This window comes from Tachyglossus aculeatus, chromosome 12 (genome assembly GCF_015852505.1).
Source record: "Tachyglossus aculeatus isolate mTacAcu1 chromosome 12, mTacAcu1.pri, whole genome shotgun sequence".
Taxonomy (NCBI): Eukaryota; Metazoa; Chordata; class Mammalia; order Monotremata; family Tachyglossidae; genus Tachyglossus; species Tachyglossus aculeatus.
The window spans coordinates 26162668-26177647 of NC_052077.1; the positions used below are offsets into that span (position 1 = coordinate 26162668).

The window sequence follows — 14980 nt, forward strand, 5'->3', positions numbered from 1 at the left end:
TTTGACAGTGAGATATTGGAAAGAACAATATTTAGTAGACAATTCCTTGTGTATAAATCCACACATTGTTCTTGCTTTTATGGTACTGTATTCCTATTACCGTTTCCCTCAATTGATCATAGTTAGTCTTGTCACTAATATGCTCATATGGTGTGGCTCTCTCCCCAAATCCATAACTAAAACCATTTGCCACACAGTCACATTAACTAAGGCTAGGCATCACTGATCTTTAAAACATTTCTGCTGTCCTTCTCTCTTACTGTCCTCTTATCCTATCAGCAAAACTCATCATGGAGAACTATTTAGTCTGTCACCCTTGTTTATGATTCTCTCCTGGCCTCAGCTTCATGTACAACAGTTACTTGGATGTTATCTATTTTTCTCCTTTGTCTCACCCAGCAAAGCTGTATTTGCATAAGATTGACCGTGTTTCAGGACCTTATCACTTGTGATCCTATCTTGTATTTGATTTTAAATGAATTTGTCAGGTGAGGCTGGCAAAAAAACCCACTAAATAAGTTGGATGGGATGTTGGTCTGTGTAGATTGGGGTCTCATAGAAGATTGGTTGCAACAATTGCCCTTAAGACCTTCAATTAGTTTACAGCCTGACATCTCATTCCACAGTCAGTCAATCTCCCAGCAGACATATTGGCCTTCTTGATTTAATTTCATATTTACTTTTGTATCCCTGTGCGGTTGGAAAGTATGCTTCCTTACAGAAGAATTCAGTGCACCATTTGGAGCTAGATTACCAATGAAAATCTTTCATTCCCAGGGATTATTGGGAATAGGCTGGTGTATAACCAGAATTTTTTAGAAATATTGTTAAAGCAGGGTAGTGTGCTGATTCTGCAGTAGTTCATAATCATCATGTCTTCTTGCGTAGGTTTGCTTCCAAAGTCTGGTTCCTAGTAAATATCAGTTCCTAGGTAACTGCATTAGGGAACCTAAATCCTTCAAATGGCCATGTTTACTGCTAGTAGTAAATTAGGTGGTTTAGGAAGAATTTGATTCTTTAAAGCCACTGGGGAACCATTTAGTGCACAACTGCAAGTAAAGTACACTCACCACTGTCATGCAGAAAACCGTCTGAAATGTGAATAGTTCCCCTGAAGATGCCTCTCTTACTACCAGGAAGGAAACAACCACTGGAAGAATTAGTCACAGATTTTTGATAATGCTTATGATGGAACAGATTGAAATGATAATCTGGCTAGTATTTATCCAGAAGATGTGTAGAAACCTATGCTAAACGATGGGGTATATTTTAATACATTATCCACAATAGATAAACTGTTATACATGTGTTCTGTGTCCAGGGATTTACTGATGGAGACTTATCAAAAATCCAGTTTGGAGGAGCTAATGTCTCAGGATTTCAGATAGTAGACTATGAAGATTCTCTGGTGTCCAAATTTGTACAGCGATGGTCAACGTTGGAGGAAAAAGAATACCCTGGTGCACACACCAGTACAATTAAGGTTAGCATTTTGCTTATCCATGATATGAGAGAAGAGGATTGGACAAGAAAAGGAATTGAGAAATAGAAATGGAAGCACAGGTTATGATATTGGGATTCTGGTTAATAATCTGTGTTCTCTTTGGATTTTTTGTATGTATGATGCATGGCACTCTATGGGCACTCAATAGATACTGTTACTATTGCTATTTTTGGTGAGTTGAACAGAAATTATGTCAATTGGGGTCAAGTGAAAGTTCCTTGATATCATGCCAGTTCCCTTTAAGAACATAGCTGAATGTGCTTTGTGAGATCATGTAAGGTCAATTAATCAGTTAAAGGTATTTATTGAGTGTGTATTGTGTGAAGTGCAATATATCAAGTGCTGGAGAATGTACAGTGCAATAGAGGTGACAGACATGATTCCTGCCCACAAGGATCTTAGATCCATAGTCAGATAAGAGAAAGACATGAATACTTTGTTTTCAAATGACTTCTCCATACACAAAGTAAGTCATGTTACAGATCAAGTTCTGAAGCATGTATGCTGTTCTACAAATGTGGTTTAGTCCTGTCGGGAGGTGGATCAATTTTCAGATACTTTTTTTTTTTAAAAGACAGCTTCTGCATATTAAACAGTCTAAATAGATATGTAAGGAGTTAAACTCCTCCCATGATGTTTGACCTGTACCTAGGAATCTGATTTTTTTTTTTTTAAATCAGGAAGCTCTGGTCCATTTACTGAATTTATGCATACATATGTATATGTAGACATATACACACAGGTGTGTGTATATGCATGTATATATGTGTTTATGTGTGTGTAAATATATACATACACACACACACGCACACTATAAGCACCTTCTAGATTATAAATTCCTGGTGCACAGGGAGTTTCTACCAGCTTTGTTGTATTGTTCTTTCACATACATTTAGTACAGTGAGCATTTAGTGCTCAGTGGATACCATTGGTTATAAACATTCAAAATGTACATATGTACCTACATATGAGGTACATATGTACCTACATATGAGGCACATATGTACCTACATATGAGAAGCAGCATGGCTCAGTGGAAAGAGCCTGGGCTTTGGAGTCAGAGGTCATGGGTTCAAATCCTGGCGCCACCAATTGGCAGCTGTGTGACTTTGGGCAAGTCACTTAACTTCTCTGTGCCTGTTACCTCATCTGTAAAATGGGCATGAAGACTGTGAGCCCCCAGTGGGACAACCTGATCACCTTGTAACCTCCCCAGCGCTTAGAACAGTGCTTTGTACATAGTAAGCACTTCATAAATGCTATCATTATTATACACCTGCCTACATTTAGGCCAAATGTTATAGCTTCCTTTTGTCCCTACCACACTTCTATTCTTTTCTTCTCAGGGAATAAAGCATCAGAGAAAAATGATTGTGTCTTGTATTGGGTTAGATTCTACACAGATGGCTAACAGCTGGTGCAATTAGCATCTTTCAAAGATATTTAACCCTAATTTTAGCATCAAAACACCCAGTGGCATTCCGAGTGAATGATGGAGCCATAGTTGTTTTTCTTGGTCATTCAGAAGACGTAACCTAAGAACGTTTTCCATTAATTCTGGGGCCCACATCTTTCATGTATAAAGGATGTTCCATCAGAGGCCCTGGTAAAGCTAAATGTTATTCATCCTTTTCTATTTGATGGATTATTTTCTTCTTCCTTAACTGTGTGTTAGCAATTGGGTTGTGGTTTTTGCAAAATTAATTCAGGGTAGGGATAGTGTAAGTAGTTAAGCATAAACGTTGGCATATTTAAAATAAATCAAGTGAAATTAACTAGGAATGTGAAGATAGCATACTGCTTTTTGGGGTTGGGTATGAGCCAGTATGCCAGTTCCTCCCTGGTGGAACGCTACAGTAACTTTTCCAGGCTACTAAGATGCTGTTACTGCTCTAGTGCATTAAAAAAAGTACTATAGTTTCCTAAAGGCAAAGCTGGCTTCAGATGGGGGAAGCAAGGTAACCTACATCCTCAGGTTGCTGAAAGTTTGGGATTGTAGCAAGGCAGGAAGTGTCTATTTCCCCCTTTAGACTGTCAGCTCATTTTAGGCAGTGAATGTGTCTTTTTATTGATAGGTTGAATTCTCCCAAGTGCTTAGTATGTCTCTCTGCACACATTAAGTGCTCAATAAATAGGATTAATTGACAGAGAGTGGCCATGTGGGACCTTTCTAAGATGGTGATCACCAAGCACTTTTCAAAGAGGGCAGCCAAGGAATCTCATGAAGATAGACATACCACTGTCCTTCTAACCAAGGGCAGAAAGATGGAAGGGTGCTGTTAGTGAGACACAAGTTGTAATCTCAGAGCTGAATTTCCTGGGGCACTCAGCATAAGGGTGGCCACAGGGACTTCTATTAAACATTGTGTATGACATCATTGTGTGGCATCATGTGATCATACATCCAGGGAGGTAGCCCCATTAACCCCTGGGCTGTTGAATGTTCAAAATTGCCCCAGTGTGAAGATAACTTGTATTTACTCAGGAAAGAGCACTATACTAAGCCTGGGGAGAATACAATACAACTATAAATAGACACATTCCCTGCCCACAGTGACCTTATATTCTAGAGGGAAGATAAGGTCTGGGAGAAGAATGTGAGTTGGGCCTGTTCTTTCCATGACTGTAGAATTCCTTCCTAATCTTACCAACCCAAGTGCAGTTGGAGCAGAGGTACATATTACCTCACCTACAGGGACTCCCTTCCTTCACAGTGTGCTTTGCTGTCATCCACAGCCTATAGCAGGAAAGTGGCTCCAGCCATGTCAGGGCTAGCAAGGGGAAACTCCTCACTCTGATCCTCATTTGCTGTGCCAGTTTGTCCATTTGATGCTAATTTCAAACAGCAAGTGAAAGTTGCTGCTGAGCCTCATGGTCAGGAACAAACTTAGATGGAGGGAATGAACACCAGGGGTCATGTCAAGAAGTTCTCACTCTCTGCCGGGCCCAGCAAGTTGCTTAGCTCGGCCCATAGAACAAAAAGCATAGGACAGGATAGATGAGAATGTACTTGAAGGAGATAGATGAGAATGTACTTGAAGGCGACTTGTATTTTGTGCTTGCACTGGTATTTTATTTCAGTTTTTTTCCACTGGTGAAAACATCATTTCACAAAGCTGGAAAACTGTGAGGAAATTATGAATCTTGGCTTCTTGAGGCTTACTTATGGTCCGAATAAGTGCAGGCCATCATTTGACACAAAATAATGACTACAAGCTGAATTCCCTCTTTGGGCTGCCAAAAGCTCCTGTTTAATTATAAGTTGCATGTAGAACATTAAAAATGAGGGTTTTTTTACTGCCACTCCTTCCCGGGCTGGGCGTCTATACTTCACACTGCTGCCCGGATCATCTTTGTGCAGAAACACTCTGGGCATGTTACTCTCCTCCTCAAAAATCTCAAGTGGCTGCCTGTCAACCTACGCATCAAGCAAAAACTCCTCACTCTCGGCTTCCAGGCCGTCCATCACCTCGCTCCCTCCTACCTCACCTCCCTTTTCTCTTCCAGCCCAGCCCACACTCTCTGCTCCTCTGCCGCTGCTAACTTCCTCACTGTGCCTCGTTCTCGCCCATCCCGCTGTCGATCCCCGGCCCACGTCCTCCCTCTGGCCTGGAATGCTCTCCCTCCACACATCCGCCAAGCTAGCTCTCTTCTTCCCTTCAAAGCCCTAATGAGAGCTCTCCTCCTCCAAGAGGCCTTCCCAGACTGAGCCCCCTTTTTCCTCTCCTCCTCCCCATCCCCCCCCACCTCCTTACCCTACTCAGAGCACCTATATATATATGTTTGTACAGATTTATTACTCTATATATTTTACTTGTACATATTTACTATTTATTTTGTAAATGATGTGCATTTAGCTTTAATTCTATTTGTTCTGACGACTTGACACCTGTCCACATGTTTTGTTTCTGTCTCCCACTTCTGGACTGTGAGTCCGTTGTTGGGTTGGGACTGTCTCTGTATATTGCCAACTTGTACTTCCCAACCACTTAGTACAGTGCTTTGCACACAGTAAGCACTCAACAAATACGAATGAATGAATGAATCTTTTCATAGATGGAAGAGCCTTACTGCTTCTATATGTTGCTGACTTGTATTTCCCAAGCGCTTAGTACAGTGCTCTGCACACAGTAAGCGCTCAATAAATATGATTGAATGAATGAAATGAAGGAATTCTTCCTGAACGATCTTTCCTGTCACTCAATCAATGGCATTTGTTGACCGTTTATTGTGTGCAGAGCACTGTATTAAGAGTTTGGGAGGGTACAGTACAATAGAGTTGGTGGGCACTGTACTTGACCACAAAGAGCAGGGTCTAGTGGAAAGAGCATGGGCTTGGAAATCAGAGGGCCCAGGTGTTGGATTTGAAGAGGAAATATGGTCCAGGCCAGAGACAGGACACAGATGAGGGGTTGGCAGCAAAATAGATGAGATCGAGGCACAGTGAGAAGGTTAGTTTTAGAGGAGTGAAGGGGGTGGGCTGAGTTGTAGTTTCTTTCTGGTTTTTATTTATTTGGTTTTTTTTAAGAAGCAGCAGCATGGCTCAGTGGAAAGAGCATGGGCTTGGGAGTCAGAGGTCATGGGTTCTAATCCCAACTCAGCTACTGACCAGCTGTGTGGCTTTGGGCAGCTCACTTAACTTCTCTGCCTCAGTTACCTCATCTGTAAAATGGGGATTAAGACTGTGAGCCCCACGTGGGACAACCTGATCACCTTGTATCCCCTCAGTGCTTAGAACAGTGCTTTGCACATAGTAAGTGCTTAACAAGTACCATCATCATTCTTATTATTATAATAGGAGAGTAGAGAGGTGAGGTAGGAGGGGGAAAGGTGATAGATTGCTTTAAAGCCAATGGTGTGGAGTTTTTGTTTGATGTGGAGGTGGATGAGAAACCACTGGAGTTTTTTTGAGGAGTAGGGAAACATGTTCTGAACATTTTTAAAGAAAAATGATCCAGGCAGCAGGGTGAAGTATGGATAGAATTGAGGAGAGACATGAGTCTGAGAGGTCAGAAAGGAAGCTGATGCAGTAATCCAGGGGGGATAGGATGAGTGATTGTATTAACATGGTAGAAGTCTGGATGGAAAAGAAAGGGCAGATTTTAGTGATGCTGTGAAGGTGGAACTGATGATATTTAGCGATGCCTTGATTATATGGGTTGAATGAGAGAGAAGAATCAAGGACAACACCAAGGTTAAGAACTTGTGAGACAGGAAGGATGGTGGTACCATATACAGTAATGGGAAAGTCAGGGGGAGAACAGGGTTTAGGTGGGAAAATAAGGTGGGATTTGGCCTGGATTTGTAAAGAACACTATACTAGACACAGGAGAAAATTACAAGAGAAAATATAATATCAACAAAGAAACAATCGTTCTGATCTTATGTCACTGTTCAACAGTGGGAGACGGCTCTCGATCTAGCAAGCACACTTGCCTGGCAGGAAGTTTATCCAGGGTTTAGCCCTTTGATTTTCCAGAAGAATGGCCCCTTCCCATCTCCTGGAAGGGTGAAGGAGTTGAGTGGGAGGAAAGACATCAGTTCTGGTTGAGAATGGATTTTCACCAGAAGGGAATCCAGCTACTGGAGGAGCTTTCACCAGATGTTTGGATGCTAGAACCTAGACCCCAGGTCTCAAGGAGAATGAATAAACTCCCATGAGAATAGGGAAGAAATGTTTAATTTACATCATTAATTCCCCAGTTTATCTCTAAGGTCCTTGAAGACAGGGATCCTGTCTTTTAACTCTTTAGTACGTTTCTCCATCACCCAGCATAGCATTCACCACATTGTATATCAGTCATATTTACTGAGCACTTATTTTGTGCAGACACTGCACTAAGTGCTTGGGAGAGTACAAATAACAGGTTTGGTAGACACGTTCCCCGCTCACAAGGAACTTACAGTCTAGAGCTTCATAAATATTGTTCCTGATGGCAGGCAAACTCTGGATGCCAAGTAATATGCCTGTATTGGTCAAATGCTCCTCAATTTTTTTTGTTTTGTTGTTACAAAATCTTATATCGATAGATGTAGTTGAGCTCATTGTGGTCAGGGAAACTATCAACTCTGTTATGCTCTCATAACTCAGTAAATGCTCAATACAATTGACTAATAGGTCTTTTGGGCTTCACACTGTCAACATTCAGCCAACCTTGAAGATTGAAGGTTGCTGTGAAGGTGGAACTGATGATATTTAGCGATGCCTTGATTATATGGGTTGAATGAGAGAGAAGAATCAAGGACAACACCAAGGTTAAGAACTTGTGAGACAGGAAGGATGGTGGTACCATATACAGTAATGGGAAAGTCAGGGGGAGAACAGGGTTTGGGTGGGAAAATAAGGTGGGATTTGGCCTGGATTTGTAAAGAACACTATACTAGACACAGGAGAAAATTACAAGAGAAAATATAATATTATAATATATAATTTTGCAATCTGCAAAAGGAAGTAATTTTTCTAGGGCCTTAGGTCCCTGACCCTGTCCTGTCTGAAAGGCCAAATGGCTAGGAGACTGGAGACAGAATACAAAACATAATTGGAAAAGAGGAGCAGTGTGTCTTGGAGCCGAAAGAAGTCTTCAAATCTGAACAATGGATTCTCTCAAATTTGGGGCTTGTCCACATCGGAAACAAATATCGGCCCCATCAACGAGCTCGTTCCTGTTTCTACACTGGAATTTACAAACCACTGTTCCCTTTCACTGATACTCTGTTACCCCAATTCAGTGGAACTTAAGGCTCAGCTAGGACCCTGATCCTTTAAAGACTAGTGAACTTGTGGAGCCAGATTTCTCACCGTCTGAAGTCTCGCAACTGATTTAGCTGCAATAATTTTTTCAGGCCTTAGAGTACTAGTGAGTTACTGCTTCAGTGCAGGTAGTGTTACAAGGCAATATATCTTATCCTAAAAGAATGACTGAAGAATCTAATTTAGAAACCAAGAGGTACTGACCTTAACATGCTGAGTATGGTTCAATATTCAGTGAACAAAGTCATTACTACAATGCCATTATCCACATACACAATAGACTGGAAAAGCCATGGGTAAGAAACCAAGGTGATTAGCATTGAATGACGGTATTTAACTATAATTCTTGAAGGAGAATAGGAGCTTTGGTCAAACAGACATGCAAATCCTTGTGGACTACCCTCCAGGATTGTTAGCTGGTCATTGTGGCTGCTGATGCTTTTATTGTCCTTCTCTTCTTTTGTTCTTGTGGAAATTGAAATCTGAGGGTCATTTCTTGATAAAAATGAATTATGATTGATGTAATCTGATGTGCCACAAATACCAAAGTTGGAAAATACATGTTGACACTATTCATCTCCTTCAAAACAATGCAAAGATAGGCAGTTTATAAAAATGAGCTTCTGTCAGCTCAAAATGTTTTTCTTTAACTATTTCTTCAGACATACATAGGAGATGCAGTATCTTACTTCACCAATAGTCTGTTTGGAAGCTTCAATGTTATCCACTCTAGCACCATGAAGCCTACTCCTTGGTTGTAAGTTGAGATCTCTACTCATCAAACATTGGTATTTGAGAGGGTTTCCTGAGTAGAGCCTTTTATTAAGCCCTTGAGGGAGTACAATAAAATGAGACACTATTCCTGGCCTCAAGGATCTCACAGTCTAGCTAGAAAACCACATTCAGTTTTTCAGTTACTGGGATACTTCTTCTTGACCAAAACGTTCTGTCATAGCCAGAATCCATACAGCTCCTAAATGGGCTAATTATTGGATTTTGGAAAATAAAATTTAAAATAAAACCCATTAGACTGAACTCTCCTAATGAGCAGAGAATGCTTTTTGTGCTTCAGTTGGGCTTCACAAGCATTTAAAATAGTCCACCACCCTCAGTGGGATGCTCAGTAAAAAAACATTTCAGCTAAGGATGTATTTAGACCAGAATAATAGGAGACAGTGTTGCTTAGTGGGAAGAGAGTGGGTTTGGGAGCCAGAAAACATGCCTGCAGTGTGTCCTTAGGTAAGCCATTGAACTTCTCTGTGCCTTAGGTTCCTCAACTGTAAAATGGGGATTCAATAAAATGGGGATTCAATACCTGTTCTCCCTTCTATTTAGACTGTGATACCCACATAGGACAGGGACTATGTCCAACCTGATTGACTTGTACCTACCCTAGTGCTTAGAATAGTGCTTGACATATGGTAGACACTTAACAAATGCCATAAAAATGAGAACAACAATAATCAGCATAAATATAAAACATGCAACAAAAGGGTTTCTCTTGATTTCTCCTTCAAGAGTTGATTTCTAATGTGAATGGGAAATAGCCCTGCACTACAGTAATGCTGCCCCAAAGCAATATAAATATCCAAACCCATCTGAGGGTTTTTATAGAACATAAGCACTAGGGCAGATATGAGGCATTTATTTGCAAAGTCGGAAATCGTTATGCTGAAATAATCTTGTCAAATTAATTTGTCTAGTTTAGTGAGTGATAAATAAAATTGAAATACCTAACCAGCCAATAAAAAAAGTGAACGTATTTGTGTAGAAGGAAATGGATGCATATGTAGAACATAAATACCTAAGGATAGAATTGAAGTTGTCTTTGGTACATAATTCTTTCAACCTAGATTTGTGTTTTTACGATTGCGACTGTGACTTTCCATTTTAATCTGTGACTTGACTCTGAGACTTGATTACATTTTAAAGTTTAGAAAAAAGGTTTCAGGATTATCTTCTTTCTAATTTACATATGCTTAAAAATAGAAATGATAATAATACCAAGCCCAGATCTTTCCCTTCAGTGGCTCTAATAGGGTCACTTGAAGCTTAGAGGTTACTCTCTGTCCATTGCCATTCAGGAAAAATCAGTGGTGGGAGAGCCAGACTGCAGTTGAACTTTTAAGAATGCCAGCTAGGTTGTTCTGTGGCAATCTATAGATGATAGTAAATTCAGAGAGAACATTGACTGTTCTGGCCATAAAAGATTAATGATGATGACAATAAAACAATAGTAGTAATGGTGGAAATATTTATTAAAACATCCATTAAGTGCAGAGCACTGTACTAGGTATTTGGGAAGTACAGAATGAAGAAGGTGCACATTCCCTGCCCTTAAGGAGTTTACATTCTAATGAAGGAGATTAGTGTAAAAATATTATAGGGAGAGGTTGAACTACATAACATAAAATGAGATACAAATATAATCAAGTTTAGATTGTGAGCCCTCCAAGGGAAAGGGAGCATATCTAATCCCCACCTAATTCTAAGGCATTTTTTCCAGTGCTTCCATTCCTTTATTCATTCATTCAATTGTGTGTACTGAGCTCTTACTGTGTGCAGAGCACTGTATTAAGCATTTGGGAAAGTACAATACAGCAATAGAGAGACAATTCCTGTCCACAATGAGCTCATAGTTTAGAGTTCTTTGCACTTAATAAATAATATTACCACAACTAAAGATGCAAGGGAGGGTATAAAAAATTCATATGTGTTAGTGTTGGGTGGTTGGTTAATGCAGCATAGGGTACTGGGGAATTAATCTAGAGAGGTTAGTTGGAGGAGAGGATGTCATAATAGTAGAAGTAATGGTATTTTCATTCATTCAATCGTATTTATTGAGCGCCTACTGTGTACAGAGCACTGTACTAAGTGCTTGGGAAGTACAAGTTGGCAACATATAGAGATGGTCCCTACCCAACAGTGGGCTCACAGTCTAGAAGAGGGAGACAGGGAACAAAACCAAACATATTAACAAAATAAAATAAATAGAATAAATAGGTACAAATAAAATAAATAAATAGAGTAATAAATGCGTACAAACATATATACAGGTGCTGTGGGGAGGGGAAGGAGGTAAGGCAGGGGGATGGGGAGGGGGAGGAGGGGGAGAGGAAGGAGGGGGCTCAGTCTGGATATTTATGAAACACCTTCCGAACGTAAAACATTGTACTAAATTCTGGGGAAAATGATCTTACAATCTTGATGATGAAGTACTTACAAAGCAATTACAAATTGTGAAATATTGTTCTAAGGACTGGGGAGATGGCTGTGATCATTCCAAACATGATGCCTCACCCATAGGGACTTTACATCTAAGAAGCAGGAGGAGGGTTAAAGAGTCATTGGGAGAGAGTGAAAAACAGGTTTAAATAAATACATTAAAAATAAAGGTAACTGTCATTATAGCCTAGAGGTGATGACTTTCAGTCTCATTGGTTCCAGGCAGGACTCAATGACTTCTGCCATTCCCCATGTTCCATATGACTGACAGGGCTTCTGCCCACCCAGCCTCTGCTGATGCTAAATGCTGATGACATTTGGGATGCAACATCCAGAAATTGTGACTGTTTAGAGAAAAAAAGGTTGTTTGTTTTTTTATCTCCAGGAAATTGCAGGTGTAAATAGGCAGTGCATTTTCTTCTCAGAATCTAAATTTGTCTTTTAAGAGCTTAAAATTGATTTTACATAATTATCATATCACCTAAAATTGTAGTCCTTGTCCCAGGCAATGAATCAGTATACTGCTTTAGTTTTACTCATACAATACAAAAAATACAAATGTGCAATTATTATTTGAAATTATTCTTATACATGACATGTCCTGTTATATGCACCCTAAAGTGACTAAGCAAGTATTCAACTTTTTTCATTTTAGGAGAAATAAAAAACAAATCAGAAGTGAAATAGAAGCCTTAACAGTAAATTCTAAGTCCTTTCATGGTTTGAGCTTAGAAAGTGTCCTGACACAGTCAGTGATCTGAATCCAGAAATAACAAACTCATTTTTAGGGGAAAGGTAAAATAAAAACAACCTTATAAAGTAAGGGCAAATTTGCCCAAACCAGCATCTTATTTTAATCAACCAAGAACATCTATGGAATTGGCAGTTCAAGTTCTAAACAGACTTTTATTTTAAGTTCTGAGAATTAGCATTGCCTGACATAAATGATAAATTTGAAGTGAAAATGAAAAGAGAAATATCTTTCCCAAATTTTTCTTTTTTTTTTTTTAATCTGGGTCCTCATCGTAGCGTGGCTCAGTGGAAAGAGCACGGGCTTTGGAGTCAGAGGTCATGGGTTCAAATCCTGACTCCACCAGTTGTCAGCTGTGTGACTTTGGACAAGTCACTTAACTTCTCTGTGCCTCAATTACCTCATCTGTAAAATGGGGATTAAAACTGTGAGTCCCCCCTGGGACAACCTGATCACCTTGTAACTTCCCCAGTGCTTAGAACAGTGCTTTGCACATAGTAAGAGCTTAATAAATGCCATCATTATTATTATTATGTAAAACAGCCCTTTTCCTATAGGGAATTGTCTGAAGGGTGGGGTTTTCCTCTTGACTTGGGTGCTCAGTGACCATTTCAGTCTGTGATTTTCCCATTGGATAGCATGTTCCAGTCCACAAAATTGCCACCAATTCTACCTCCCTGGATCCCAGAAAATTTATCCAAGTTACAAGAACAAATAAGTTTCTGGTGTTTTTACCTCCTCTTTGATGTGTTTTTTTCAGGGGTCTCAAATACCCAGCTAAATGGGGGCGGGGGGTGGCATTTTACTCAAGGGCCAGATACACACCAGTTCATGGTTTACAAGGCATACCTAACAACTGCTTTTTTATGTATTTATTAAGCACTTACTATGTGCCAGATACTGTACCAAGTACTGGGGAGAGATATAAGCAAATCAAGTTGGACACAGTTTATGTGCCCCTTTTTTGTGTTTGGTAAACAACTACAATAGTTACACATAAAGAAAGGGAGTACATTAGCATTTTCACTTCACCCTTAAAATGATACCAATTGCTTGTTTCTGGAAATCAGTCAGTTAAATCATATTGCTTTAATTTACTGCAAAGTTTCCCTCCTCTCTTTTTGTAATTTTCGATTTTCTGATAATTTCCCATTTGTACATTTGTGGCTCACGGTCTTACCTCCCCATTTTACAGATGAGGTAACTTAGGCACAGAGAAGCTAAGTGACTTGCCCAAAGTCACACAGCAAACAAGTAGGGGAGCTGGGATTAGAACCCAGGTTCTTTAGACTGCCACATCCGCACTCCATCCACAGGCCACTCTCATTCTCAAGTGTTTTATTTGAAAATACTTCCAGCTATGACTGAACAGGGGATCTTCCAATCCCCACCACATTGAAACACCTTGGAAGACCAAAGCAATTTTGGTAATGGGGCAATTGCCCATGTGTGACCCCACTAGAATAATGAGTACGTATTATCATTGCACAAAGATAGGTGTGGCTTGATCACTAACTGAAAATCAGGGATGGAAACAAGTGTTCATGACCTGCACTGATCTAAGTTGTGGGGTTTTTTTTAAGATTTTTATATGAAGAGAAGTAATAACGTGTTAGGTTTATGTACAAATGGTAGAATATCAGAAAATCGAAAATTACTAAAAAAAGAGAGGAGAGAAACTATGCAGTAAATTAAAGCAATATGATTTAACTGACTGATTTCCAGAAACAAGCAATTGGTATCATTTTGAGGGTGAAGTGAAAATGCTAATGTACTCCCTTTCTTTATGTGTAACTATTGTAGTTGTTTACCAAACACAATAGATAGAAATTCTTCCCTTCTGTAATCAACTCATTATCTTTCCATCATGTTTACGTGTTCCAAGTGAAAAACAAAAAGATTGACTAACTTTAAAAACTTATTACTTTATAATAATACAATGAGTGTTTTAAGGTGGTGTGCCTTTAATGCATTTTTAAAGGCAAGTGATTGAAATTACAAATTGAAACCAATTCAAATATGATAGAAGGACATCAACATCCTCAGAAATACATTTAAAGTCATTTCAAAATCATCACAAGCCACTTTTTAAGCAATTGTTTCTTCCCTGTTTTACGTGTCCCTGTTTTGAAGAACATCGTTCTGAAAAGGCATATTGTACCCTTCTCTTTTCCGATGTACAGACATTAGGTAGTTCTTGCTTCTTTTTTAAAAAGTATTTGTTAAATGCTTACTATGTGACAGGCACTGTACTGAGCATTGGCATAGATACAAACTGTGCAGGTTGGAGACAGTGCCTGTCCCACGTGGGGCTCACAGACATAATCCCCATTTTAGAGATTCGGAAACAGGCACAGAGAAGTTAAGCGACTTGCCCAAAGACACACAGCAGAGAAGTGGCAAAGCTGGGATTAGAACCCAGTCCTTTTGACTCCCAAGCCTGTGCTCTATCAACTAGGCCACTGTCTAGAGAGATACATGGGGAGGGAAAAGAAAAAGCTCTTTGGAAGTTGCAACAGGATGAGAGGAAGTTTCTCAAGTTGCACCTTTGTCTAGAATTGTTCTAATGGTAAAGTGACTAAGTGTTTCAATTTTTATTCAGATTATCCTTGTTTAAATATTCTTCCCATTTTCCTAAATCATCCATTTAGCTCAATTTGACTTCTTTCCTTTCGGGAAAGCCAGTTGATAGCCATTTTGTACATAAGCAGCAGCTGTATGAATAACTGATAGAGGGCAAACACAATAG

The 14980-nt window shown here is 39.6% G+C and overlaps 1 protein-coding gene across 5 annotated transcripts in view; it reads left to right on the forward strand.

The window, feature by feature from the left end:
* Positions 1–14980, forward strand: part of GRIA2 (glutamate ionotropic receptor AMPA type subunit 2) — a 109602-nt gene that overhangs the window by 56629 nt on the left and 37993 nt on the right. For all 5 annotated transcript variants that reach the window (XM_038754913.1, XM_038754912.1, XM_038754916.1 and 2 more), the window contains exon 6: positions 1322–1483. In XM_038754913.1, coding sequence (XP_038610841.1) covers positions 1322–1483 — 162 coding nt within the window. The remainder of the gene's footprint in view (positions 1–1321; positions 1484–14980) is intronic.